The sequence below is a fragment of the Teleopsis dalmanni genome, chromosome 1 (assembly GCF_002237135.1).
Source record: "Teleopsis dalmanni isolate 2A chromosome 1, ASM223713v2, whole genome shotgun sequence".
Taxonomy (NCBI): Eukaryota; Metazoa; Arthropoda; class Insecta; order Diptera; family Diopsidae; genus Teleopsis; species Teleopsis dalmanni.
In genome coordinates this window covers 43,803,621-43,829,713 of record NC_051846.1, presented here as the reverse complement: position 1 = coordinate 43,829,713, position 26,093 = coordinate 43,803,621, and the positions used below count along the sequence as shown (strand labels likewise).

General features: G+C 28.3%; 1 protein-coding gene across 1 annotated transcript in view; it reads left to right on the top strand.

The window, feature by feature from the left end:
* LOC119680344 (kin of IRRE-like protein 2) overlaps nt 1-18,177 on the top strand; it is a 51,551-nt gene extending 33,374 nt beyond the window's left edge. Inside the window, exon 5 of the mRNA XM_038093115.1 lies at nt 18,018-18,177. Coding sequence (XP_037949043.1) covers nt 18,018-18,177 — 160 coding nt within the window. The remainder of the gene's footprint in view (nt 1-18,017) is intronic.
* Nucleotides 18,178-26,093: the final 7,916 nt, after the last annotated feature.

The window sequence follows — 26,093 nt, the reverse complement described above, 5'->3', positions numbered from 1 at the left end:
CGCCAGTGTTGTTATTGTTGAGTTGGTTGAGTTTGTTGTATTTGTTGTTTTGTTTGTATATAGAATAAGTGCCATCTGCATGCTGGCAGCATAGCAGCTGAATTAGTCGTAGTGTCACTTAACTGCAATTCAATTCATGCGTAAACGAAAAACAACAATAAGAACAATAACAACAATCGCACTAGCACAGAAATATTGAATGACAGCAACTGTAACAGCGTTGGCCAAAACATGGAAAAGTTCCTACTGGAAACAATGAAAACAGTCAAAAGAGCAACAAAGCTACAACATAAAAGCAGGCTTACATATAAAACTACTCATAGCATGCATATGCATATGTGTGTGTGGAGAGTTTTTTGTGTCTGTGAGCTGGAATTCTAACATCCAGTAAAGTAATTAATTTACATGAAAATACTTAACAGCACACATTTCTGCTGCTCTGCATATCGACCGAACTGCAAACAACAACATTTCATAAGCTTTTGGTCCTCTTGGTGTTTTGCATAAATAATTATATTTTTGTGGAATTCTACTTCTACTGAAATCTGAGCAGAGTTGGCATTTGCTCAATAAAATATATATTTCGAAACAAATTCCTTCATGTAAAATGAAAACTCAGTATAAATGTCACAAAAAGAATACCAAATGAAATTCATTAAATGAATAGCAAAAAGATTTCTACTTAATGCACTACTTATTATTCGTGTTTTTTGGAGATAATAATTATTATCTAAAACCATATTTTAAATGTATTATGTTTTGCATTTTATAGCTCACTGGAGAGTAGAAATTTGTATAAATTTTTAAAAACAAACTATGTTCAAAATTTTTAGAATATGTTACCAGTGATGAAAAGTGAAAAACTATATGGAGCTATTAGATAAAACACAAAAAAATTATAAGTAAATCACAATATGTCCTTCATCAAAATTGTGGTCTTTAAAGTAAGCTTCATTGAGTTCTAATATTATTATACCAGTATTTAACCCAATCCTCTAAGTATTTGACTACTGTTGAAGTATGAGTTTCAACTGATTTTATGATTGTTCTCTGATAGCCATGAACGCATAGAAGTTTTAGCTTTATTGAACAAGCCAACTTCACTCAAAACTAGTTTTAAAATTTAAGTATTTGATTCGGTACCCAAAGATTGAAAATGCGGCAGAGAACTACCTCATCTTTGCTGAAAAGACCAACTGACCAACTATTTAGGGACGGTTAGTACTACTAACTGACGACAGCAAGCCACTGAGCAGGCTGGCTGACAGAGGCCACTAGACGCGGCCAAAGAGGACTTACATCTGTAATGGTCTACTTGAGATAGAAAGAAAGAAAATATTTTAAAATTGAACTATATATCTACATTTATTTTATACTCTAAACAGTTGACTTTAAGCTTATCAACCATAATTTTCAATGTACTTCAACATATTTTGTTTTAAATATAAGATAATTTTATAGTTTTGTTGTCTATTTTAATGGAAAACAACACGATGACGTCTTCGTACTAGTATACTTGCGTATTATAAATGCACATCTTTTATCATCATGATACCGTACATCATTTTGTTAGATCTTGCTTTGATTATAACGCATTCACTTAACGATTTTCCACATAATAATCAGAATTGATCTACCCATGGAGTATGCGATCTTCCTTCACATATCTGGGTAAAAGTTATGGTAATGAATACTTCCACGGCGTTTGCCATTTTTAACTTGTGCCTGACTAGTATGGCTATAGTTCTGGATAATAAGTATAGCATGGTCATATTAGTTTGGATTTTTCTTTTTTTAGAAAATGAGCATATGTTCGTGTGCATATCTTAATGAGGTCAGTATTTGTTCCTCTGCTGAATATACTCTACTTATTTACTGACATAGTATTTTAATAGCTGTAATTTTATACAGTTTTTATATAGTTGATTTTATAGTTGATAGAATAGCAGTTCTAATGTAGGGGGGTAGAATATTACAATCTCTTGATTTTGTAGCTTGTTTTATAAAAAAACAATGAGTATTTTGTTTTGGAAAATGTTGAAAGATGTCACAAAGTGAAAATATCGAATTATATATATGAGATAGGAAATTTCAAAGAAAGTACATTAAATTCAATAAATGAGTACACTCAAATTAATTCAAAAATCAAAAAAATTAAATTATATAAATTATTAAATAAATGTTCATAACACACTATAATAACCTCTTCGCATATGACATATGTTATGACAAATGAGCAACCCCTCTCAATCTTTTCGTGTTAAAAAATATTTATACATAGCATCCGTTTGACATAATCCTTAAAATATATTCAAAATTAATAATGTTCTTTATCTATAACAATAATAAATAATGTTATGCATTAGCCTTTTCTTTTATATGTACTAGTACTTAATATACCTATATTGCTTACAACATTCCATTTAAAGTTAATCCCTAAAATATATACTGAATTTAAATTCTCCTCATTGATAAAGAAATAATTAATATTGTTATTTAATAAAATTAATATCTAAACTTATAAATAGAAGTAATCAATATTAATAAACATTTTCGAGTTTTCGAATTTTTTTTTATAATTATTTATTTATTGTGTATGACGACTGTTAACATAATTCTGAAAATATTTTCAACGTTAAATACTTCTAATTGATAAATAAATAATTAGCTTAATTATCCGCTAATATTATTATCTAATGTTAAGTGAACAAAAAATATTTTCAAACTTTTTTCACAATGTACGATTAGAATTCAATTAATAAAATTAATTTTTAATTGCAATGCCATTCGATATTTACGTACCGATTGCATACAATTTAATCGATTTTAATCGTTATTTTCGGCTTAGTTTCGAATTATTTGCAAAAATAAAACAAAATTTAATTGCAAAATTTGTGTTTTGTTGCTTAATTGGAAATTAAATTTATTTTATTTTCTTGGCAGAAAATTCAATTTAAAATAAAACAAAATTTGTTTGGTAAACTAATTTAGAAATGCAGTTTAGTGCAGTTTAGTTCCGTTCAGTTCAGTGTAGTTCCGTTCAGTTCACTGTAGTTCAGTGTAGTTGAGTGTAGTTCAGTGTACTTCAGAGTAGTTTAGTGTATTTGTAATTGTCAATAAAATCCATTTTAATTCGGTTTGTGTTTTTCTTAGACTGACTTCATCAGTTCAGATTCAGTGTTTTTCTTGCTGCAACACTTCATTGCACTTCACTTACTTAACAGTTTTCTAATTTCAATATAAAGTTTTTTTAATTTGTTGTTTTTGTTGTTGTTGTTTGATTTGCAGTTGTTTGTTGAGAAATCCTTTTAAATAAACATTTTCTTAAAATATTATCCTTTGATTTCGACAAGTGTTTAAAGTAATTTATTTTGAACATGGTTCAATTAAAAACATTAACAGTTCATTCAAATCGAATAATATTTAAATATTGTAGTTTGAATGTTTATATATAAAAATAAATAGGTTAAAATTTAATTAAACTTTTAAATCAATTCCAGAAACTATAAATATTTATTCATATAATAGTAATAAGTTTTTCTTTAACTATTTAAACATAGGCAAACACAAAGAAGAATTTCTATTTTTTCCTAAAATACTTCCGACCATTTTTCACTAGATATAAAGAATATTTTTTAATTAAAGTTTTTATATAAACTTTGAATTACTTTTTGAAAACCTTTCTTTAAGGAGTTTGGGTATATACCCCAAAAATTAAGATTTAAAGTATTAAATTTATATTCATTCCAATAAATGTGAATTATATCTTAAATGTAATAACAAATTAAGTTGAGAAGTTATCCTTTAATGTTACTTAAAATGATAGTTGATGATACTGATGATATAGTCTAAATAATATTTACAAATTAGCAGTTAGTAATGAAAATATATTCATAGTAATAAATTTTTGATAGCAAGTTTAAATGGATATGAAGATATTCAATTTAACCTAAAATTGTTTCTTAACCTTTAATTCGCATTTAATGATATGAAAAAAAACTTCAACTTCAATTATTCAATTATTATTTGTTTGTGGAACAAAAATCTATATATATATATATTATATATATTAAAAGTATATAGTAAAATATATTATAAGTAAAAGAAACTCTTATGAACTATGTGATTCGGTCGTAGACTCTGTCCTTACTCATATCGGGCACATATGGAATTATTATAGAAAGCCAATAGGATCTAACTATATATTAAGAGGCAAGAAACGATTTATAAAATGAATACATATATAGGTTTAGATATGGATTTGGTAGAGAGTAAGTGAGAAGAAACAGGCTTGTTTGAGAATAGGATTCGATAAAGTATTGATGGGTTTTAATTGATATTAATTTAGGCAAAAAAAAAACTTGTCACTGTTATAGGTAAAACTCACAGATTAGTAGGGCTAAAGTTGGTGTGCGCATTAAAAGATGACAACTGATAGCCGACATTATAGGCAGTGCAGCTGTAGTAAGACGGCATGAATTGATGGCAAGTTATTATTTAGAACAATGTCATGCGCTGACCTCAATTAATCTAAGATAGTTCTTAATCAGTGGCGTAACTACATTTTTTAGGCCCATAAGCAAATTCTAATTAAGGGCCCCCTACTAACATCTTTTTATACCCTTTACACGAAAAAGTGTAAAAAGGGTATATTAGGTTTGTCAAGATTTTCACAACGAATTAAACGAAAAGTCGAAAATACTATAAAGTATATATCAGTACATGTATAGACATATACTTTTTCAGTTCAAACTACTCTCTCAACTCTTCAAATGAAGCTTTACGCACTTAGTTTTTGGGAGCGTACACATACTTATTTTTATAGATGTATGTATTTTTATTTTTCCTGACAAATTTTTCCAATCCCGATATCCAGAACACCATTGATTTGTTTGATTAGAAAATAACCTGCACGGCTTATAATATACTGAATCCAATAACTTTAAATAGTATAACCAAAGTCGTGACACTGTTCCATATTTTGTTTTTAAATTATAGAATGAAGCGTTGAAAGTTTTATTTTCTTGAATAGGATCCTTGGGAAATGGCCCTTGTAATCTCTGATGGTCGGAAGAATTATTAATTAATAAGCGTTCAAAATCATCAGTAATTTTGACAATAAAATAGTGCCCAATATTAGTTGATTTGCTTATTGTTTCATCAATGATTTTAAAGTCTGTTTCAGTATTTAAACAATGTTTCAATTTATTCTGTGCATCACAAAGACATCATTTAAATTGTTTACTTTTTCACTTTTGTTTTTCACTTAAATGTCAACACAAAGAAATTTTAAAGATTTTATTGAAATTACAAATGCAATCTTGTTCAAAAATCAAAATTTATGTTATTCTAACAAAAAACGTTTCGTTCTACTTTTAAGAATTTATTAAAAATAAATATAATGAATACATAAATTTATGATGGGGCCCCCTAAATTCGAGGGCCCGAAAGCGTTGCTTCCAGTCGCTTCCCTGTAGTTACGCCACTGTTCTTAATGCACAAACCAGGCGACGCTCCTTTCTAGCGACATCAAGAGGAGGCACGCTGAGAACTTTGTTGTTAAAGAACCGTTGTCCCAAAAGAGAAGCTGCATCTATGTGGAGGACTATTATCTAACGTTTGTATTTGAATAGGTGACGATGAATTTATAGTACGAAGAAAGGGATTAAAAAATGTTTTGTTTGGAGAGGGCTCTGCTGACTATGTTGCCATTTGTACGTCCATGTATGTGGCACTCAAGATAGTTATTGCCTAGATAGTAGTTGATTGTGCCCCGTATCAGTCTGTACATTCATCGATGTTCGAAACTCATTTATGTCCTAAAATTTTGGGAATATCAAGAGACCAAGAAATTTGGTTCTTATCCTCAACAAGATACGAACAGAATGTATAACACAATTTTATGTTTTTTAGTATTTTTATTCCTCTAAACAAATATTTCTGTTTGTGGGTCATATGAGAGTAAGGCATTCCATAATACAATGGTCTATTAGTTTCTTAAACGGTTTTATCATAGATATCGAGAAGATTTTTAGCAATCGAAACAAATGAAAATCTTATGGTGCAACATCAGCACTATATAATGGATCTAATGGATCTATTTACTGGATCATGAAACATATTTGAGAGAATTCCCAATCGAAAAGCGCATTAAGTATTCAGTCAGTGAATGCTTCACGACCTCCAGAACTGTCTTAACAACTAAAGAGAACGTCTAATAACCAGTTGTACAAGTCAATATTTTAACATATTCTCTTTCGATATGTTGAGTAAATCTCTTGATTTTTGCCTATTAAGTTTTGACAAAATTCACATAAACCAAGATATCAGACATAGAATTTCGTTTGATCAGAAGTAATCGGTACTTCTAATGACACTTTTCTTCAATAATAATTTTGAAGAAGAAGATTAGTATATTAGTATTACTATATACAATATATTGATGTTATTTTAAAACTTCCTCAAATTTAAAGATAGTAATAAGTTTAAGAGAAAGCCATTTAACTGAAAATAAAATATATGAGATCTTTTATTTTTATTTTTAATTTAAATTATTTTTCTTAGTAAAAGATTTTAATTGAGATTTAATTTTATAGCTGTTTTAAGTATTGTCAAACACCCATCATTAGTGGTCTTTTCGAAATATTTCTTGTATTTAATTATTCGTAAATAATTGTCGGAAACTGCAAGTATCAAGCGTTAAACTCATATCCCGTCAAACTTTAAGCTCAGAGTCAGTGTTGACAAATGAACTGACGTAAAGCAGTACTTGACTCGGATATTCGTACTTGGAGTTTTGTTAATTAACAAATTCACTTGTTATGTTGCATTAGAGGGGAATCATAAACCAGTTGTAGAATAATTGAATTAATTAATTAAATTTTTTATTTCTAATTGTAGAGGCATTATTTATTTTATTATTTCTTGGTTATAGAACCTTATTTGTTGTTCACTACTGTTCAAAATACATCTCTATTAAAGCAATAGTTCTATTACTCGTAAGAAACATGATAAAGAAACATAAACATAAAGAAACATGATCTTCATGATAATAGATTTTAAAAATCAGATTTGAAAGATTTTAATTTTTATTTATTAGTTGTAAATCATTTTCATGTTAAATAAATAACGAATTATATTACTATTATATGTTAATATAATAATAGCATTTTTAGCTCTAATCTTTATAATTGTCTGTAGGGATTATATGTACATAATTTAATATATATTATTAGCTTTTATTTTATAACATAGTATAGAATACAGAATATGAACATTAGTAGTTCTACTTTAATAACATTTCCTTTTCCCTTATCAAATTAAACTGCGATATCAAAGTAAAATGTGGTTAACTTTTTTAAAACATTTTTGCTAAAGTTTATTCGATGCTTCCTCGTTACTTTTTTAAACTCAAATTTCGTTTTTTATTATATACAAATAAACTTTTCACAGAATAGCTAAAAGATAGAAAAAATCCAATAAAGTTAACAATTTTTCCTTCATCCTGTGTTGCCTTCTGAAGCAGACGTTTTAAGCAAATTATTTTCGTGCTCAACCGAAAATGGTTTAAGTGGTTGCTTTTAATTCACTTAGCGACTCCTTTGACTGCTTAATTTTATGTGATGATACCATAGTATTTATTTTTTAATTACAAAAAACTAATCCTTTATCAGAAAAAGCACGATTGCTTTCCAATTATCTCTCATGCAACCACATCAACGACAAGGTATATATACGTTTCAAAAAATATAAAACGTAAGATCGCATTCCATATGGTGATAAACTTTAAGGAATATATCTAAATATTTAAGTGAATGCATTGAAGTATATTTGTTGTAGTACGATATATTTGTTTCACCCATATTTATATCAGACAAAATCTAAATAACACTTTCAGTTAAATAAATTATTTCCATTTTACACGAAACCTGACAAAGGACACAACTAAATAATGCTGAATATAGTTTGAGTTTAAATTAAAATGTACAACGGAAACTCTCCTTCCAACGACAATCAAGAAGATTTTGTTACATACTTGGCTTGCTGATTCCTATCAAAGTTGATATTCTTGTCAATTTGGAATAAACTCGTACACGCTGCGTAGTCATAAGACACACATTGGCATGTTCGGCTGAAGCCACAACTTTGACACAAGACAATTCCGAAGGAAACCTTTGAATGACAGCAACAAGAGCTTAAATACAAATTCTAGGATGTGAGTGAGCGCTGTCAATCAAGGATTCTCACCAACAACATCCGAGCTGATTTGCATACCTGCAGCTTCTATTGGTGACCCATTGTTGTTGGTTGGTGTTGAAATTGTCGTTGTATTTGTTGTTGGCTGTGGTATAATCTTTTTAGCTGCTGACGTGACTAAATGTTGACATGACGAATTGTCTGATACTATAACTGAATAACGATTGCGCTACAGCAATTCTCCTCACGTGTCACACATGCAAATTCATAAAAACACATTTTAAATAAATTCAACAAATTTTTCACAGAAACATTTTATTCGAATTTGATTTTACATTAACTTTCGAGACAATAAAGATTGCATTGGATTTTTGTTTTTTTTTTGCTTTTTTGTTGAAGAAAATCAAACATTTTATACAATTTTCTAGTTTAATCTAATAAAGATGAGTGATTGAAGTTGCAAATTCTTCCACCTTGAGATTGAAATTATATAAATTTCTATAAATGAGCAAGATTTTATGATTTTTCTAAGTTAAGTAGCATTTTTTCTTTATTTGCTTACTTATTTACTATTTTTTTATATTTTTACTAGCAAATGGAATTTAAGTGCAGTTCAAATAGGTCACGCTTAAGTTGTACGTATGACCATCGTGTAGTGGAACTTACAATGAGACCTCTTTTCTATTGTTTCAACTTCATAGACTTAAAATATTTCACCAAGTTCAACTTTCTCGATAAATTGTAGAATTAGCCCCACATTACCGAGTTTTGTTTCCTTATCTAATATTAATTGCCCACATAAGTACTTGTTTTGTTAATGCATCAGTACTAGAAAAACTCTCAGTATATGTTTTGAGGTATGATTTTTTCCCTATAAAAGCTTCAACTTTCATTAGATTAAGTTTGCGATCTTGTAAAGTTCAACTTACAGTGCCCGGTCACAACTCATGTGATAATTATTTGTATACTTTAGTTAATTTATTCAAATTATGAATAAGTTGTTGTGTAATAAACAACTTTTTAAATTATTTTTACATAGTTTATAGTCAACTATAGTCTATATAGTTACACTATAGTCAATCTTCAGTTATATTTAAGGTAACGATTCTTTTTATTTAATTGCATACAATCCATGAATCGTTTTAGGTTGAAAGTCTCTATAAGTAATTTCATTTGTGTTAGGTCTGGCAAATTATCCCAGCATATTTATTTCTGTTTCTTCTAACTAATTTATTTTTTTCGAATAGGTAGCTAGAAATTATTATCTCTTAAGCCACAAAATGGTTCTGATTCTACAAGGAACATAGCTATCCCTACTCCGACAAATTTGTCCGCCATTTTATTAACGATAAGTTAACATTATTAATGTATTTTAATATAATATTTTTAAATATTGTTTAAATATAGTATTAAAAACTAATCTTAAAAAAAGTTCAGAAATATCGAATTTTGATCGTCTCATTTACAAGAAGAATCTTTACAATTATTAAAGTATTAACTACTTTTTTTTCTTTTTTTTTGTTATTATTGTTGTTAAAAATAAAAATAAAAATTAAGCAAAAAATTTTTCAATAATTTTTTATTTCTTCGATATTTCGACTTTAGCCTAAAGTCATCATCAGGAAACTTTGACTAAATTATCAGGATGACTTCAGACTAAAGTCGAAATATCGAAGAAATAAAAAATTATTGAAAAATTAAATTGTGAATTCTCTTTTTCTTAATTTTTATTTTTATTTTTAACAACAATAATAAAACAAAAAAAAAAAGTTTTGACCAATTAGACTAAAAAACGCTTTATTAGTATTAACTAATAAAATTTGTGATTTAATTAATTTATTAATTTATTAGTTCCTTTTATAAATAATATATTCGTAGTAATTTTATATTAAGTTTAAAGTACTCTTTTTTATTATTTTTATTTTTTTATATATAATTAGAATTAGGAAGAACGAGCACTAGCTGCTAAGGGCTTTGGCTCGAAAATTTAAAGTAAAAATTTATATTATAAAAATACTTTTTTATTTATATATAAAAAATATGTAAAAACTATATAAAAAACTTCTATATTATAAAAATAAGTAAAAATACTTATTTATGTAATACAAATAAAATAATTTTACTGTGTATTGGGCAAGCAAAATAAATGCATTTTTAGTGCTTAGAAATAATTAAATTGTATAATCAATTTCCTACTTAATTTTTACTACATTTAACATTTTTGTAATTTTACTTCGGCAATTAACTGTACACTGCAATGTTATTAGCCACTAAATTGCAGTACTGTTAACATAATTAAATAAATAAAATAAATGCTTTTAAAATGAAATTAGTTCTGTTCGCCAGCATTTGCTGTACTGATATTTACTCCATTCGCGTAAGAAACTCTGTCAAGTAGAAGACGACAAGGCACACAAAAAACAACAACAAAGCAAAAATACATTAAAGCAAAAATACTTAAGCATTCACAATTGTTAACGAAATAAATTCTGCAGAAAATAAAATGTTAACAAACAATAAAAAACACAAAAAAAAAAATAAAATAAATAAGAAACAAAAAAATGCAAATAAACACACTGATACTATTAACAGAAAACACAAGAAACAAGAGAAAAAAAATAAAAAACAATAACAAAAAAACCGAAACGAGAAAATGACTTGGTATGTCCCGTACTCATACATTGACTGCAATGAGTTTGCTTATGCAGCAGAAATGCCTTAAGGGCCCATTAGACAGCAACGTTCGTTGTCAACGCGCGCTTGCCATTACACAAACAATTTTTTAAAAATTTTTTAAACACGCCCCAGATAAAACAACAAATATACTAAAAAATCGCTCTCATATTAGATTTTTTTCTCCTACTTTGTGAAATGCGAAATTTGTTTGTGTAATAGTAGCATTTGAAATTTTAAGAAATGCGTTGACGAAAATCAAAAAATTTTGATATTTCTTCAACCACGCTCGTGTTTTTGCATATACAGTCGGATTGGTCGGCATGCAAAATTTTATTTATTTTGAGAAATGGAAGCGTAAACATCGTTTAAATGCACGCATGATTTGTCGTTAGCATGCGATGCTTTGCAAATATGAATGAATTTTATTTTAAATATTTGTATTTTCTACCTAGGTAAAATTTTTTAATTTCCAAAACATTTTATTAAGGAGAATTAAAATATTAATAACCTTGGGCTAAAAAAAATAACCAAACATTAAATTACAATAAAAATTTTGTTTCAAATATTAATTGCATTGTGCACCTACGGAAAATTTGTTATTAAAAAAAACCAAAAAAAAAATTAAATTATATAAAATATAATATATATAAAAATAAATATATAAATTGAAATCATAAAAATAAATATAAATATATAAATTAAAATTATAAATTAAATGTCATCATTTTTCGTAAGGAAATTACGCATAGCAGCCGCTGTCGACACTTCAGCGATTGCTTTAATACTGATGAGTGCACAAATTTTGCATTGTTTGCTGGAGGCGTGTTTAAAAAATTGTTGGTAAATTTAATGTGTAATGGAGAGAGAAGACTTCGTGTGTTTGTCAACGCGCGTTGATGTCTAAAGGCCACTTTAGCGCATGTTAAAGCTCAAATTTACACATACTCATACGTGTTCATTATAAGAACATACAAAGAAGTGTCTTTAGGTGTAAGTGTGAATGCCTTCATTTGTACAAATAAAGGTAGCAAGTGGGATTAGCTTTTGTATTAGCGCAGGAAATTACATTTTGGCTTTGGAAATATTTGCTACATTTGAGCGCAATGAGGTGTATGCAAACAAATGTGCAACTACATTTCTATTTATGTATAGCAAATGTTCGTGTTCATGTCTTCATGTGTGTATGTGTGTGTGTCTATGCGAGTAGTGAGTATAAGTGTGTAGTTTTGCTGGTAGTTTAGCATGTTAGAGAAAGCGTCTAAGCTAATCGAGTGTGTAAATGCGTACGTGTATGAACAAACATTTCGTACACGTTTACACTTCAGGTTGTTGTTGTTGCTGTTATCCTTGCTATGGCTGCAGTTATACGAATAGTTATGTTAAGGAGTTATTTTTGTCACCTATTTTAATTCCGAAAAATGTTTCACGGCAGCACAACACAGCAACACAAATGTGTTAAACACAACACCGCACAGCATATCAAAGTGGCAGCTACATGAACACAATGAAAATAAACAACAAACACTTTTGCATGTTTCTCTTTCGCTTCTAAGCTGATTATTTGTACATTTTGACCAGCTTTGCTTATTCCCTACAGTTTAGCAAATCGTTAATAATGCGCTTAATTAGTTGTTCTTTCTTTTGTATGTTTGACTTAATATTTTCTAATATTACATTTCAAGATTTATAAACAAATTTTTAAAAATAATAAACTTATTAAAAACTATTTTTCTACTTATTTCATAATGAATTTCTTAAGCGTTTTTCTAATAATTTTATGTATTTTTCATTACAATAGAACGAAACTTATTATGAATTCATTTAAATATAATTTAACAAAATATGCTCTGATATTATTCAAATTCAACCAGTGATATTCTACTGATACCAGCTTTTTATGACCCTTAATTTAACTTGACTTTAGATTTGAACTTTATTTTGACTTTAGTTTAATTTGAAAAACAAAAAACACATAACAACAACAGCAACACTCAACACTCGACAAAGAAAAATAATAAAAGAAGAAGAATATAAATCCCACATAAGCAGCTAAAATAAGTTGATTTTCTTTTGTCTCGTCGAAACTACTCTGAACTTAAGCCTAAAGTTAGTTGAACAAAGCTGTACATAAATTGCATGATTTACAAAATTGAATAAATAAAATAAATTGCTTAATTTACTGATAAATTCCATTGTAACATTTAAGCACAAACAATACAGTTTACCCATCCCCTTGAAATTTACTCACAATTACACATATTGTGAATATGCTTTGTTTTCTGCTGCGATTTATACTCGAAATATTTATGCATGTTTATGTGCGAAAATAAACAATAAAACACACAATCGCACTTACACGCAAGCAACTCCTTACAAATTTACACACAATCGCAACAAATGGTCGCCGTAATATATGCTGCATGTGCTGCTAAAAGTTGTGAGCTTTAGCTTACCTGTGTTTGATACAAACACACAAACCTGGATTGGTGTGTTCAGTGAGAGTTAATTTTGTGTTTAGATTAAACAATATTGATATTGTTTTTAGTGTTTACCGAAGATTTATGCAGAGCTAATTTTATGGAAAAGGGATAAGGTCAACGCGATAAGGAGAAAAATCTAATTAATTATGTTAATAGGCGTGAAAAAGGAAAATGTTTTATAAATCAACAACAGCAACAACAACAGTGCTAGCAACGATGGTAACGGCGATGAACGAATATATATAAAGAATCCAAAATAATGAAAAAAAGTGAAAATTAATCTTAAGGTGAATGAAATTGGCACATCAGCAAAGATTAAAACAAATTATGAGATGGAGAGTGGATTTTGTAGTTGATAGGTTCGTGTACAGGATTTCAGTGGGCAGTGATGTGATGTAGCCTACACTGATAAATTTGTTTACAAATGTGAAAAATGAAATGAAAAATTTTCGTAACCATGATTGAAGCCAAGTGATTTATTTTGAATTAAGTCGAATTAAATAAAATATATAAAATTATATAAAATTCATAAAATATAAAATATGTGTGATAAAAAACATTTAGGATATATATATAAAATATATAAACTAAATAAAATATATAAAATACATAAATATATAAAATATAAAAGATTAAAGCATATGTAAAATATGTGAAATATTTAAAATACATAACATATAAATAAATTTATAAATTTATAATATAAAATATTTAAATATAAAATAAATAAAATATATATATATATATAATTTATAAAATATATAAAATATGTAAAACATTTAAAAATACATAAAGTATATAAATATATAAAATATAATATAATAATAATATAATATAATATAAGAATTATGTAAAATATACAAATTAAATAATATATATAAAATATATAAAGTATAGAAAGTATGTAAAATATATAAAATATATAAAATATGAAAATATATAAAATACATATAATATTTATATTATATACAATATATAAAATATTTAAACTAAAAAAATTTGCATATTTGTTTTATTTAATTTATAATTTTATATGTATTCCGTCAAATAATGTGATATTCTACAATTTTTAATAAATAGATTTTAAATATGGTAATTTTTACAATTTAGGTAGTTCTCGCTCTGGAGCGCTACGCCTTTTTTTTAAAAAAAGATTTTGTTAGAGATGTTTTGAAAAGGAAGGAACTATATATAATTCATTTTATATTATTTTACTTAATTGAATTTTTGGCTGACTTTAGTTTCGAGTATTGTCAAATACGCATCATTATTGATCTTGGAATTATTTCTTGTATTTAATTATTCGTGAATAATTTTAAGGGACTTGAAGCACCAGGGATTGAACTCGTGCCCTGCCAAATTATTACCAAAAGATTTGCTTAAATTTTTATTATAATTTTTATCATTCATTTTTCCTTGAAAATTTTTGATAAATAAAGTATAATATTTTCTTTTTTGACCAAAAATATTATCTAATATTACTTAAATAATTGGTCATGTACATAAAAATAAAAAAACTAAAATTTATTATTTATATTTAAAACAAGTCATATTTTAATAAAATATAATTCATAAAATATATAAATAAAATATAATTTGTTAAATAATAAATTATAGTTTTTTTTTATTTTTATTTAATTGACCATTAAGCCCGCTCATAAATTATTAAAAATGAAATATATATATTATATCAACTATATAAAAATATGTAAAAAAAAATTAAATTAATGTTCGGATAAAAAAATATATACAATTATTATGTAATACTAATAATTAATAATAATAATTAATAATAACTTTATATAGAAGATAATAAAAATTTTATACTTTTATTATAATTTTAAAGGTAGGTGACCATAATTTTTGTAATTATAATAAATAAATAAATCAATTATTAAATGATTTCAATATTTACAATAATGAAACAATATTTTCATTAATTTTTGTGTATTACAAAGCTTTGAACTGTAAATTATATGGGTCATTAGTTTCTACTTCACTTATTTGATTTTAAGCCTGTTTATGTTGTTTACATTATACACGGAATTATTAAATAGAAATTATTAACATTTCGTAAACAAATATGAATAGATTTATAAATGAAAGGTTTTTATCTCCGGAAACAAATACGAAAGGATATGTTTGGGATACGTTCACCCGAAAAATATAAAAATTCAACCAAGAGATCTTGTTTAGGCTATACCATTTCGTATAGCAGAAGCAAGGTTAGGGAAATATTTGTGATTTCTAGCCAAAATTTGACTGTTTTGGGAAATGTTCACCCGAAAAATACAAAAATTCAATCAATTTGACTGTTTTTGGGATACGTTCACCCGCAATATATAAAAAATTGTTCAAAAATTCAACCAATTTGACTGTTTTTGGGATATGTTAACCCGAAAAATAGAAAAAATCAACCTATAAATTCTTAACTATGACTAATCGACATAAAATGTAGGCGAGTTCGAGTAAATTGAGGAAAATAGTAAATTATGTCGGTATGGCAGCTAATGTTCGTATTTACTAGAATTTGAATAAGGTAAATTAGTTAAAAATTAGGTAAATTAGGTGTTACCATTGTGAAAATTTTATAAGATATTTAATAAATAAGTAAATAAATGCAATAAATAAATAAACAAATATTTACATAAGTGCAGTGCAAAAAATTCCTACTAAATTTCAATTTATATAACCTCAATTTACACGAACTCGCACAAAAGAAATTATAATTTCGGAAGTTAAGTTATTTTGAAGGTGCATTATTACATTCAAATTTCTGATTGAAGAACCTACAATAGTTGATTGGAAGCTTGTACCAAAACACCAAACATTTACATAATTCATCAATACCCCTACTACTATATATCGAGAAAGAAACGTGTTTATAACATTTTCACTATCAAAAGAAAAAGAAAAATTCAAAATAAAAATAAAATTTATTTTACCATGACATTTGAAAAATCTCTCTTTAAATAAATGTCGACAGTAATGGCATTATAATATTTCCCTTTAAATCGAATACAAAAAAATGTTGACTTTCATCGAACCTTTCAGATTGTAAATAAATTTGCTTATTAAGTCAACAACAAATTGCACAATAAAATTAAATCAATTCCTGGAAATGACTGATAATAAATATATTTAGGCACTCATATATTCCCACATTCCAATTCACATCAAAACACCAGTTTAATCTGTCAAATGAAAGAGCAAAGTGACAAACAACTTGTCACTCTCAATACAAAAGTGCTTAAACGCTTGAAGAATGGTAGGTTAAAAGGGACAAGTGGAGGAAGAGTGAATCAATGCCGGAGCATTGCCAGCAAAGGCAAACAAACAATGAAAAAATGTGGAGAAAAAAATATTCTTAGCTAAACATTGCAATAAACTAGCAATCAGTTAGAAGCAGTCGAACACATGTAAGTACTTTTACACACACACCCGTACACACACATAAGCACCAATGTAAAAAATGAAGTCAATACAATAAGCTTAAAATGTTGGTTGTACTTACATAAGGAGTACAGTGTAGTGTATTGCTTGCAACAGAAAGAACACTGTAGTAGAGGAACATATTGCCGCCCAAAGCTAAGGAGCACAGCAAATAGAAATGTAACAGAACGTATGAAGTGACCAATGCTAAGCAAGAAACGACAAGTAAAAAGTCTCCGTTTTTTTATGGTGAACGAGCATGTTTGACGTTCCTTACCCACAGTTCATTTCACTTTAATCTTAAAATGATTGATGCCATTGATTGCGCATATTTCGATTTCGAAAATCAAACCCCACAAGGCAAAAGCCCGAATCAGACTCAAACAGTTTGTTTTATTTAATTTTTTCTTTTATGCATTTTACTAGCAAATGGCACTGTTTTATTTGAATTTTAAGAAATTTCTACAATTGTCAAATAAGATTTCAAATAGCAAATAATGCACAATGAGCGCAATAAGAGTAAAATTTTTAATAGTCAAAAAGCATAATTTCATTTTTGACGGACACTGACTTTCACAGACTTTCACTGTTGAACGAGACGAACTTCATTTATGTGGAGGATTTACTGTGAAATTTTAATTTTCTACGTTAGACAGCGACAGCGAATGACGATGATACGAAATCCTTGCTCTTGTTTACTTTTTATTGTTTTGTTGTTTATGTGGCTGTATGTGTGTGTGTGAAATGTTGAAATGTAAATGAAAATGTAAAATGTAAAATGTAGAATGCAAAATGTACAATTTAAATTTGACTGCAGATGAAAGCACAAAAGTAATCAAAACTCTAATTGGATCAAAATTTGAAAAATTTAATTTTCGTATCAGGAAATGACACAACATCAAACCAAGCATTTTGCATGGCAAAAGCACATAATTCCAGTATTTTTGTAATTCAATTTTGCAAAAGTGTTCGTTGGGTGGTGGACAATGAACAGGGAATAGGGAACAGTGCACAGTGCATAGTGCACAGTAAATAGTGTTCAGAGTTCGCATTAAAGTCACCTTTGTTTTTTAACAAAAGCATAAGGACACTGAAAAATGCATGCATATACATTCGAACTATAACTGCGGCCATTATTGCACACAAGTCCTGCACACTAATACAGTCATGTTAAGCAAATCTGCTTCAATTTCAATTTTCAAAATGAATCTAATTTGTACGATTCGATTACAGTATTTGTTTTGCTGTCCTTGCTGTCCTTGCTGTCAGTGCTGTGCTAGCTGCTTCTCATGCGTCGGCTACTGCGGTGGTTGCTGCGACTGCAGCGTTTAAAGCACCTACGCTGACGAAGTCAATGAAGGAGTTGGCTGCTGCAATCGCACACAAAATCTGATAGGATTTAAGTTCTTTGTTACATTTTGTTTTCATTTTATAAAAGTCCTTTTATTTCCCTTTTTTTCGGGCAATGGTAAAAATGTGGCTATTGTGTCTCGTGTGTTTGCTGTGGTATTCGGTGTTACACAGTTTTTATGTGTTTGTATGTGTGTATGTGCTTGCACTTATATTTGTGTGCTTGCATCATCCTTTTGGGCATAGCAAATGTGGCAAATACACAAATGTTAAAATCCTTTTCACATTTTTCGTCGTAGACATTTGCTATTTGAATGGAAATTTGCCTGTTTCCGTTTTGTAATGAAATCGCACTAAACTGTCCGCACTGATGTGCTCAATACTTTGGCTTTCTGATTGCAATCGTGCCGGAAAAATTCCACACATGGACACATTCACCGCACCATGAATGGGAGCATTAGTAAAACCATTTTGGCTTGGTATAAATTTTTGCATTCTCAGATAATTCGCAGAAAATATGTATTATATATAATGTTCCAAAGAAATTTTAGGATTGTATAATGAGATTTTGGAAAGCAGAAAATATTTTAATAATCAATGACTCTTTTATAATAATTAAATAGTATTTCGGAAATGTAGTAGTTAATGCCGATATTTTGAATCATGTTCTTATAGAAAAACACTGTTTTTAAATAATTAAATATTAATTTGGAAATGTACTAGTTAATACCAATCTTTTGAATCATGTTCCTATATAAAAACATCATTAAATTCTTATTTGTCAGTCAAAAATACTAAGAATTATCACTGGTGCCCCATGGTATATTAGGAATGAAAGTATACACCGAGATCTACAAATTCCCCTAGTTAAAGCTGAATTTGACAATATAAGAAAAAAATATAATAAAAGGCTGACAGAGCATGTTAATCCCTTAGCAAGAAATCTCGCACTTCTATCCATTACTTCCCGTCTAAAAAGAACTGACCGTCCATCCGTTAATTAATATTCAACAGCTTGAAGTAAAAACCGCACCTTTCTTTTTAGTAATCTGTTAAAGTTGAACCACTTTCTTAAGAAACCACCTAACATTCACTTTAATGAAATTTAACCCATTAATCTAAGTGAGGTTCGTGATATAAGGTTTACTTATTTTATTTTATTTTATACAATGTATAATTAAAATAAAAATTTGTAACATTATGTAATTAGTTATAAGATTTTACAACTTATTGTTAGTCTTATTTTAAGAGAAGATGCAATAAATAAATGTATGTTTAAAAAAAAAAAAAAAAAAAAAAAATTCTTATTTGTAGTTTTTGAATCATTAAATAATTGGATCGTTGAACTGTTTTCTAATAATTAAATTTGATTTCAGAACAGTAGTGACTTATGTCAATCCTTTTAATTTTGTGTATTTTTACAATAATATCATTAAATTTTTGTTTGTAGCTTCTGGATCATTAAATAATTGGATCATAGAACTGTTTTACAAAAATTAAATAGTAATTTCATAATGCAATAGTTAATGTTAATCTTTTGAGTCATGTAATTTTTAAATAATATCATTAAATTTTTATTTATATTTTTGGATCATTAAATAATTGGATCATTGAACTATTTTATAATAATTAAATAATAGTTCAGAAATATAGTAGTTAATGCCAATCTTTTTAATCATGTACTTACAATAATATCCTTAAATTCTTATTTATATTTTTTGGTTCATTAAGTAATTGGATCATTGGACTGTCTTATAAATATTAAATAAAAGTTCAGAAATGAAGTATCTTATGTAAATCAACAATAATAGTATTAAATTCTTACTTATATTTTTGGATCATTAAATAATTGGATCATTGGACCTTTTTATAATAATTACATAAAAAATTCGGAAATGTAGTTGTTTACGCTCTCTTTTAAATATCATTTGGATCATTAAACTGCTTCATAATAATTAATTAATATTGAAAAAACGTAGTGGTTTATGTCAATCTTTTGAATTGTATATACTTATTTAATAACATCATTCAACTCTTATTTAAATTTTTGAATCATAAAGCAAGAATTTATATTTTTTAATGAATTATATTGAATTTTTACCTTTTGAATAGCATTTATATTACATATAAATATTTATATAATTATTATATATAAATTATTATGTTGAGACAAGTTGAGCCAGTACACCTGAGCACTTTTACTCTCTACTAACTGCTAGGTTTCTTCAAACTCCCTCTTTGCGCCTTGACTAAATAATTGAACACCTCGTTAGTAACCATTTCCAAGGTGGTGACAATTCCTATTTGCGATTACCAATAAATCGTTCCTGGACAAACGAAATACCCATTTCGTTAGTAATCGTATGAGGCGTGGCAAAAATTTGCATTTTTACTATGAATCCATTGATTTCACAACAGAGAAACCTAGATTTAGGTAGTAAAACCTCTGTCTACGTTATACGTCATACCATCGCAAACATTCCACTGCTCCCCCATCAAATAAATTTATTGTAGGATTGAACCTAGAATCCGGCGAGCGAAACCTCGACGAAAAAGGTTCGTTACAACACTATATATTTGTTTTTAGCATATCGATTGTTACTTTAATTAGATTACTTGTCTGAAATACAGTGATTATAGTTTCAAAGAGTATTAAGTGAAAACACTTTTGTGAAAAATTGCATTATAATCTAATTGATACTACAATCCAAGCTTTGAATTCTCTTCTTATGCTCTACAAATGGTTCACAGCTACTAAAAAGGTAAATGAACTTTAATTACAAATACAATTTTCCATCACATTTTCCATACAGACAGATGAATAGAATGATAAATTATAAAATCCTTATTGGCTTCACCAAAAAACCTTAGATTGGTTAATCTTTATCGAAAACTAAAAACTTCAGTCTTTCGAAGCTTTTTGGAAACACAAACATTAGGAGGAATCCTTGTATCCTTGTATTCTTGATGCCAACAGTAGACGCATTTGATCCTAATTTTTTTTAGTTTTTCTCCTTTCTTCTTTATTTTACACATTTTTGTCGATTTCTTGCTTTTATTTCAATTCATTCCTTTTTTGTGTTTTTTGGTTTTCTGTAGTTCTACAGAGTTTTCACTGAAGGGAAATTTGCATTTTATTCTCCTTTGTGCGGCAATTGTGTTCCAATTGATGTCTTTCGGATTTATACTTTGCAATTGTTTAAATTTCTTTTGTCAATGATTTTCATTTAAATTGGACTTTTATATCACATTTGCATTCAACGTTTAGCCAGTTGTGGTCTCACTCATGCGGTCTCACTTTGTTTTGCATTCATTATGCAGTGCTGCTCCTCTTTACAATTCATATAACGTTTCACCAAACTCGTGATTGATGTACGAAATTGTACGCCATTTTGTCTGCTATGGAGTAGAATAGTTTTTCCGTTTCCGTCAATGGTAAAAAGAGCAGCTTTGATGAACTTTTAAAATGAGAAACTTTTGATAATTTGAAAAACCTCAATTTGAAATACTTCAGTTAACTAAATATTTAGTCCAAGTTAAATTTGTATTCTGGTGAAGGCTGGCACAGAAACACAGACAGGAAAATACAAATGAAGTTGAAAACGAACATGAACAGTTTTGTTTATGTTTGACGGAGTTTGTTCAGAATTGTATTTCAATTGTTAATTGGTCATGAAAAATTGGCAAAAACTAATTAAATTATATTTCAAAACTTCTTAAGTTTTGAGCGCTATTCTGGTTAGTTGTAGTTCTGTGGAGAGATTGTCCCTAAGCTCGAGTTGTTTGTCCGGAAGGATATTTAGAAAGTTCACCGCTGTTTTAAGCCTTGTCAGGATTCCTCGTTCTGCCAGCTTCCTCAGAGTTGGGATCAGGCTGATAGGGCGCCACTTTTGCGGCAATAAGGGATTATTGTCCGGTTTAGGAAAAACTACAACCGAGGCCAATATTACAATATTTACAATATTTAGATACATGGAGAAAATACACAAATTATGAGCAAATGTAAAAGTTGATTATGTATAAGGTTAGGTAAGATTACAATGGCAGTCTAGATGTTGTTGTTGTCGTTGTAGTAACCCGCTGTAATCTGCTTGTGAAGTCTCTTTGGAAGATATTGAACGGCAACAATAATTAATTAACAATATTAATTATTTAAAAAATTTCTTTAAAGTTCAATCAATTGCTTACTGTGAATATAATTTTTTTGAAGGTTTTGTACCTGACACTACATATTGTCATTATTCTGACGGAGACAATATCTGAACTATATTGTTAATATATAAACCTAAGTTTTATTCATTTAATTATAATGAAGAAAAATAAGTAATAAAAATTAGTATGAGATTTTACTAGTATAGGAATAAACGGATTACTAGCTCCCAACGGAGTGGAGCACTGCGACCATGATTGATCTTTTGTGCTGCAACAGACCCTAATCGAACAGAAGGCATTTCACCTTCCTAATGAAGATCAGAATGTCGACCGTTGAGGACCTCCTAATGTCAAAGGAAAGTAGTGCTCGACCCCGTGACCTTCCTCCTGGCCCAGATCAAGGCTAGACAGTCACAGAGAATATGACTGAAAGTCTCGTCTGCTTCTAAGCACAGTCAATTATTTATCATTTTGGACAGACCCATTTTGTTAAGATAATAATGCAGTCCATAGTGACCCGTTAAATATCCCACCAGTAACCTCAACTCTGTTCTGCTGCAGAAGGATACCTTATCATAACTGTACGGATGAACCAGCTCTTTAGACTGACGGTTACCTGAATTGTCGCTCCAGTAGCGTCTTATTTCGGCTGAAAACTATTTGTCAATCCACAATATGGCTCCGGTCCACGGATTTGAATGGCAGATCCTGATTATTTTAAAATTAATCAATATTTGTTGGTTTTATTCGAAATAATAAATAAAAGCACATCATGGTTATTTGCACAAAACTCTGTTTACAATTTTAGTTTTAAATTATAAACAATAAACAAGAAATAAAGTAAATAATCTTATTGTAAATGCAATAAGATTACAGAGTCAAAGTTTTCGTAGTAGCAAGTAGCTGGTATAAATAGTTTATATTCTGATTGTTCTCTTTTCTGTTCATGGTCAAACAAATTTCGAAACATCTTCGTCAGTTATGTGGACTACTATATAATCACACATACTATATTCTTTATAAAGAAAAATAAAAACTAATTTATAAACTATGGTTTTTTACTTCAGCCTTTTTATCAATTAAAAATAATAAAAAATGTGAACTTACAACTACTCTAAACTAAAAATAGTTTCTTAAAAGCTATTTAGTAGGTATATATATTTTTGCAGAAGTTTGTTGAGGCGAGATGCAACAACGAATTATTGCGTTTTTTTTTTTTGGAATTTTAAAAGCTATCATGATGAACTAGAAACTTTAAAGAAAACACGGAATAGGAAAATAAAAATGAAAATAAATTGTATTAACTAAAATTTGAGTTAAAAGTTGCAAACGCATTTTATAAACTTTAACGCAACGCCAAGTCAGTACGTGAGCATAAAATTCCTAACTTCTCAGTTCACAGCTTACAGCTCGCAATTCGCTATTCGCCCGCATCAGTCGGGTTTCGAAAAAAGTAACTAAAACTTTTAGTGTCACACAGTATCACAATTAATGCCACAAAAGTTTTATTTCGTATGAAATTCACAATCCTCCGTATCCTTCCACTGACACTACAAGCACCAACCAAAAAAAAAGTTGAGCAGAAAAGGTGAATGCATAGTATACCGCTGCATACACTAGAGTGGCGAAATACACCAGAAACTATTACAGTCAGGATGTTTATAGAGGGTAAAATTAAGGGAAAATCAAAAAAAAAGGAGCACAGGATGTGAAAAAGGAAAGCGTTAAAAATTAAAAAAGCAATCCTGGTAACACTTTAACATTTAGTCACGAAAAATGCAGTGCAGTAAGAAGAAAATACAGACAAGCGATTCTGAGGATAGTCAGAAATATCCGTTGAGCAACCAGGATTTTGTTTATATATAAACAAGTTCATATATGCAAAATAATATATAATAAAAAATTTAATTCCGCTGTATGAATAACAATTTTTCATTAACTTGATGCGTTTTTCCATTATAATGTGTATGTAAAAATATATTTAAAAATTTATAGAAAAATGTTAATCTAGTGCAAAGGATTAAATAAGATGAAAAATTTTCATGCAATATTTTTTTAATTTTTCTTATTGTGTTGTGTGACTTACATGGCAAGCTAAGGATCTATTTTGGTGCCATCATGAATTCAGAATATTTCTTCAAGTCCAACTTTCTGTAAAAGTTATAGCAATATTTTAAAACGAATTCAAAATTTTTACTATTTTCTTTACCTAAGCATTCGTAAAAAACTTTATTGAAAATAGCGCGTCTTTATGACGAAAAGAAACTATATAAAAGTTAGACGGGTTCGAATAGCAAAGAAAAGACAAGGACAAAAATTTTATTTAATTTATTGAAATTTGGTTGTATGCTCAGTCAAATTTGCATACATTAAATAAAAAGGTTCATATTACTTATACATAATAACCAGTAACGTTTAAAGTTAGTACTGAAATAAAGTTTCAGTCTTTACTTCAATCTTAACTATAGTCTTGACTACAGCCTTTACTAGTGTCAATTTCGTTTAGTACGAAATGGTTAATTGTAAATTTTGTAATTAGTACTTAGTAACCAGTTATTCGGATACTTCATAATATTTCTGTAGCTTTCTGTAATTACCACTATTATATTTTCTAAGAAACATTTACCTAAGATGGTTAACTGTGGTTTGGAATAAGTTTCTTTAAGCTTTTTATGCATAATCCGGGAGCATTACCCTTGCATTAACATTCTTTCTTACGCAGGAAACAATTTAAAAAGATTTTATTTTCCTATACCTTATTCCATTTTTTGCTTCCTTCTGTTAAAAAATATTCTGTTAAAAATTTTAATAAAATATTAAAATAATTGTATTGAAGAAAAAGTAATCTTGTTCTAAGAAGATCTTCTGAATAAATTTTTTTCTTTAACTTAAGAAGGTTAAAGATAATCTTTGAATAAATAAAAGTATAAGTCTACTACTAATTTTTAATTAAGCATCTTTTGCTTTGCAGAAATTGGCAGTAAGTTTCTATATTAAAATGTTGAGCTTCGTTTCATATTATCTTATATATTACCATATTCTGAAATCAATCCAAAAATTAATCGGCTTACCTACTCTTTATGCAGTAGGTAAGCCGATTAATTTATACATACCGATTATTTAATTTATACATACTGAGCATTTCGGCATTATTTTGGGTTCATACTTGGGCATTGTCTTGGATCCTCTTGTTTTTATGCTCACTCTGAGGATGCGTCTAGCTCCTTAAAGAGAAGGGACACTGTCATAGGAAGAACATTCTTCCGAGCTGCAAGCAAGCCCCTACTGAAAATGGGGCAGATGTAACTCTATTGTTCACGCAGTTGTTAAATGAGACCGAAAACTACTCACTTCTCTTTAAAACTTGAAATTTTCTATTCCATATAGTTTCAAATGTGACCAAAAAATATTCACTTCTCTTTAAGACTTATACGTAAACTGATTATTGAAAAACGTAAAAATATTGTCAAAAAATCTAAAATATAGTTAAAGTATAGAAACAGTGGAATAAATGTTTGAGAGTACCGTTTGAGTAACAAAATATCCAGTAGAATAGTGTAGATGGGATTATTTATTTTCTATTTCTCGAGACTTTTTTTTACTTTTAAGCTTATTTCGTAAAATCCAAGTTTAAGGATGCGTCATAACATTCTATTTAGGAAAACAAATTTGCAGAATTTGGCTAACGTTCACGAAGAGTTAAACAACTGGTAACTAGCAGTAGGGTGCGTCGTTTGGATTCCGATCTGCAACTACACATTTGAAGCTATAAAGAATATCATCTATTTTGGTAACTGCCTCAGACGA